Source organism: Etheostoma spectabile, chromosome 20 (genome assembly GCF_008692095.1).
Source record: "Etheostoma spectabile isolate EspeVRDwgs_2016 chromosome 20, UIUC_Espe_1.0, whole genome shotgun sequence".
NCBI lineage: Eukaryota > Metazoa > Chordata > Actinopteri > Perciformes > Percidae > Etheostoma > Etheostoma spectabile.
Genome location: NC_045752.1, coordinates 12,595,660 through 12,600,711, shown reverse-complemented (window position 1 = coordinate 12,600,711; position 5,052 = coordinate 12,595,660). Strand labels below are relative to the sequence as shown.

General features: G+C 40.3%; 2 protein-coding genes across 6 annotated transcripts in view; both read left to right on the top strand.

The window, feature by feature from the left end:
• Positions 1-5,052, top strand: part of LOC116670158 (sodium-dependent lysophosphatidylcholine symporter 1-B) — a 223,924-nt gene that overhangs the window by 123,794 nt on the left and 95,078 nt on the right. The gene's annotated exons all lie outside the window — the stretch shown is intronic.
• The window catches only part of LOC116670159 (probable palmitoyltransferase ZDHHC14), a 47,134-nt gene that overhangs the window by 26,549 nt on the left and 15,533 nt on the right, over positions 1-5,052 (top strand). For all 5 annotated transcript variants that reach the window (XM_032500547.1, XM_032500544.1, XM_032500548.1 and 2 more), the window contains exon 4: positions 2,443-2,595. In XM_032500547.1, coding sequence (XP_032356438.1) covers positions 2,443-2,595 — 153 coding nt within the window. The remainder of the gene's footprint in view (positions 1-2,442; positions 2,596-5,052) is intronic.

Here is a 5,052-nt window from a genome sequence, read left to right as displayed (position 1 = left end):
AGACGAAATGGGTCACGTAACGCAAAATTAAACCATATCCATATAAACGGCATTGCAGTGGATGCGAGGACATTAGCGCCGGTGTATCCTAGAGGAGCTAACAGCTAAAAGACGCTATAGCACCAACTAGCACTGCTTACTGCTGTTGTCTGAAAAACAACAGACGGGACAAATGTTGCGTTTACTGGCAAACTGGTAAACCTTGACACCGACGTATAACCGACTGCTATCTGTTGAGTTTTCCTCCCGTTACTCTGTCCTCTGGGACTGTCTACATCTTGAAGCTAAGATGCACAGGGTGCAGTGAACTACTCTGACTGGCTCATGAGCAGACGGTAGTAGCGGTAGATTGGCTTTGCAAAAAACCCGGAGCGTTCTATGAAATGACGCTTTAAAAAAAAAAAGAAATCGCTCGATCACGCAAATTTGATCGTGGGAAGTCGAAATCGTGATCGCGATTAAAATTTGATTAATTATGCAGCCCTACTACATTAGTAAATTTTATTTCATAATAACTTTCTTTAACAAGTAAAACCATATACATCAACACATACTTGTGTTAATATTGGCTTTAATTTAGGTGTAACCAACAACGGCAGTTTTTTTTAGCAACTTGTCACTGTTTTTTCACACACTTCCTGGAGTTGTTTTTGTGTAGTTGAAAATATAAAGATAGTATATAACATTTTTGTTTATCACCACAGAACCAAGCAAAGGTGGCAGGCTTTCCGAGGGCAAAAAAAAGGCTGGGGTTTGTGTGTGTGAGCTGATCTGTACCGTTAATCAACCATGTGAACCCGACCCACAAATGGCCAACTTTACGCTTTATAGTAGCACAATTGTCAGAGACTGAGAGAGTGAGTGCGAATGGAGGGGGACTATTGCTCGCAATGTTTCTGTCAGGTGATAAAGTAGAATTCACTTTTTGGCCCGCCTGTGGGTCATCTTGCGCATCGTTGCATGTAGTCCTGCCCTGCTGGCTGTCTGTTAAAACCAGACGTTGGTTTGGCTCTGTTACTACCTCCGCCACCGGCTTGCAGGTGCAACAACTCTGTCTCCCATTTTGTCTTTGTAACTTTCACACAGTTGGTGAGGCAGATTTAAGGCTCAACAGTCACCTCTTGAACAGGCTTAAAAGGGACTGTGCTTTAACACTGTGATAGCTGAATTGTATACAGACTTGTTCACACGCCCCTTATCCAGCCTCAGTGGAGTCTGTATGGAAGTATGGAGGAGAGTGGATAGTGCTCTGTTGACATTGATCAAAATAGAGACAAATTCAATACAACAGAACTCACTGGCTGCATTTCCTCTGCTCTTTTTTAAAATGTCAAACGCCCACACACGCCTCTCGGCCCCTATACAACCCACCCCACACTAACACACTCTGTTAGAAATGCTACAGGGTTCTGTGTAATGATCTTCCTACACACACTATTTCCTACTCTCGGGGTGTGTGAGAGTGCTCAAAGCTAGCTGAGCAATAATAGGATACAGGCTCTAGCTTTTATGGCTTAAAAATCACTATAATTGCTCTCATTCTTACCATTTAGCCTGTCATCACTGCTGTCTTACCACGAAAAGCCATTCAGAGCAGTAAGCCACCCTTATCTCTTTTGTATTAAAGTCTGACGATTGTTGTGTTGAGTGCATGTTGAATTCCAGACATATTACCTGAACTATGTTACATGTTCAGCAGCTGACTTCATGTTATTCAAAAAAGACTGGGTTGCTAGTTTTAGGATGGTAGTGTTTTATCAGAAGCACAAAAAGTTGGTTCTGGTTGGTAAATTTGACACTATATCTATATAGCTTATACAAAGGAGCTAGACTGGTGGGGCTAATTAAATATAATTAGCTGTGTGGGTTGTCCATGTTCAAGCCTTTCAGGCTACTGAAATCATAACATGTATGCTGCTCTCATTTGTTGTTTGGGCTGCATTTTCCATGCTGTAGGTAAGGTAGAAGTTGTAGTGCTACTCTTGATAAAAAAAGTAAAAGAAACATTTAGTAGGCTGTATAGTAAAGAGATTATAGATTATAACATCTATCACTGAAGATTTTGAATAGATTGTAATATATAGGCCCATGTTATGTATTGAATTTATTGTCACTTACTTTCTGTTCTTGCTAATCACTAGTGAGATTATGGTATTATCCTTGTGTGGTGGAGGTGTTTGATTTTGTACTGTAGCCTATCTCCTGGCTGCATTTTACTATGTCTGCACGCCAAATAAACTTGTAGTATTTTTTTGCCACTTGAATATTCGTAACACACCCCGATCATCGATGCCACACACACACTATAGTACTGTGTATGGGAGGCCATTAGAGCCTGAGTGGAACTCTGAGAAACACCATGCAGTAGTAAGGTTTTAACAGTCTTCTTACTTCGATTCTTATGTTTCTCTCTTGTTCCTCTCTCTCTTTGATCCTCCCAAGATGTGGCTAATGGCACTACAGGCTACAGGCCTCCACCCAGGACCAAGGAGGTAGTTATCAATGGCCAGACAGTCAAGCTTAAGTATTGCTTCACCTGTAAGATCTTCAGACCGCCACGTGCTTCCCACTGCAGCCTCTGTGACAACTGTGTGGGTGAGTGAAAACAATGTTCTCTGGTTGTAAGTTTGTATGTTTGGCTGATATGTTCTGTTGGCACTCTGATTTTTACCGCATTCATTTTTAGACATTAGTACAACAAACACAAACAGCCAAGAACATCACCAAACCATTCTCGATCCAGTTTGGGGTTTGTTTAACTGTAATTATGTCAGATATGTTAATATGTATTTAATAAAAGGTCAATATTGATCTGATAAACTGCTAGTGAAAAGCTGCCCCCCCCCCCCACACACCCACACCCAACACCCACACACACACACCCCCCACACACACACACACACACACACACACACACACACACACACACACACATTTTAGCAAATACAGTTCAGATAAGTCAGACAAACCATGTTTAACCTGATGTAGCTAAAATTGCATCTGTAGGTGAGAATACAAGCCAAGATAAATGTTTAGTTTATGATGTGTATCTACAGGGAATATATAGTACATAGGCTTAGAGGCTTCCACATCTACACAATAGTTAGAATGAGAACAACAGAAAGAAAACGGCAGCATTATGGTTGAGTTTTGCTTCTTTTCACAACCACATGCTCTGTCTCTGGAGACAAAGCAAAGATCCCAGATCTGCAATTACTAAAAGATAGACAGAGATACAGAGCCCTGTGTGTCTGTATCTTTCTCATCAGGGTTTTTGTGCTGCTCACTCATCAGAGACAACTTCTTCTTTGAATGTCTATTTCCTTGTCAAAAATGGGGCTAACTAGACTGGGTAAACCCAGCCCAATCTGCCGGCGATTTGATTTCGCCCTATATAAGCAATTCATTTGAACTACGTCCGTTGATCATGCCTCTTGAAAAGACAGATCAGACTCCCCAAATTTTTGTTCATTTAAAAGATTGAACTTGGTCTGGTGATAGCCAGACTAGGGACTGAATGAAAACCTGGGAGATGAGGAAGTAGTAAACACTGGAAATAAAGATGAGAAGGTGGTAATCAGATGTGGCATATGCACATTGGCAGGGAGAAAGGAATACAGGCTGGCAGCTGAACAAAAAGCTGGGAGGGCAGTCATTTTCATAAACAATGTCCACAAAGGGGAATTTTGTACATCATTTTAAGTGCATTGTTAAATTCCTGCCCCAAAGAAATGTGAGAAAAGTAAATGAGTGACTAATTTATGCAGGTACGATGTGTATAAGGTTTTAAAAATATAATTGGATCCTAATTGTGAGCCACAGATGGGAGAGAAATGAAGATTGAAAAATCGTTAGACTTTTCGAGGGCTGGCCGGAATAAACGTTTCCCTCCAGGTTTCCACCCGACATGGCTCCATATATGCAAGTGAAATCGGAGTTAGTCATTCCAGGTTTCATTCTGAAGCTTCAGAGATAAGCTGTATCAATAACCGTAAAGTAAATTAGGTTATGTGCAGGAGAAAATACCAACATTCACATATATAAGGAGTTTTCTGTCCTTTTTCAAACACTGCAGAGCAAGGGATATCATGGTCAATAACCCATGTTATTTAAGTCTCTAATGATCGGTATTGGTAACAAATTGGATTTGCACTTTCTCTCAAACTGTTAATGCGTATTACGTTAGCAGTGAAAGAGTGCTGTCCCTGTCTTTCGACTTCTCTGTTTCTCCTTGTCTACCTAGTACTTAAAACGCCAGGGGGCTAACAATCTCTTAAATAAGTTAGCAGCCTGAATGGATAGAGACTCCCTTGTGGAAGTTCAGAATAGGAATATGGTAGAGTCACTTCCTTTTTAAGAGGGTTATCCCCTCAGGAGTGATAGAAGAAGCCTATAAGAGCGCTGAATTATGATACACACAGACAGAGACCGTTTTTGCCCACTGTCCTTTTATTTTTTTCCTTCGCAGTATATACTGTACAGATGTCTAACACTGTGGCACTGTTTGTGTTTGTATTACAGTTGTAGTGTTCATAAATATTGTTGCTAGTTTGAGTATGGGCAGAAGATTGGGAGTTTTTTATTTATTTTTGGAGTGATTTAAGGTCTTTCTCTGATTTGCTCATTTAAAGGACGTAAGATGAAGATTTAATGACACTCTTGGGGAAATTACGTTATGTAAGCAAACAAAACACAAAAGCACGTAATAAGAGTATAATAGATTATTATGAAACTGTCCGAGTTGCTTTTGCAAGCTTTTGGTTTAACTTTAAAACCATTATCAAAGTGAGTATGCTTGTGAATAATCAGCTGCTATGCCGTATCAATTAGCAGTTGTTTCCATTACCTTCTCCTGATTATGGTTAAAAGTAAATCTGAAACATTGAAACAACAAACATGCTTTTGTCATTGTTTTAGGGAGATTTTTTTCTTCTATTTCTTGAATATCAGTGGAACCTCTGGCTCATGCTTCACACATCCTCACAAAACATCCTTAAGGCGCGTTCACACCAGCAAAAGGGGATCTGGTGATTTTGTTGCAGGTTGTGCAAC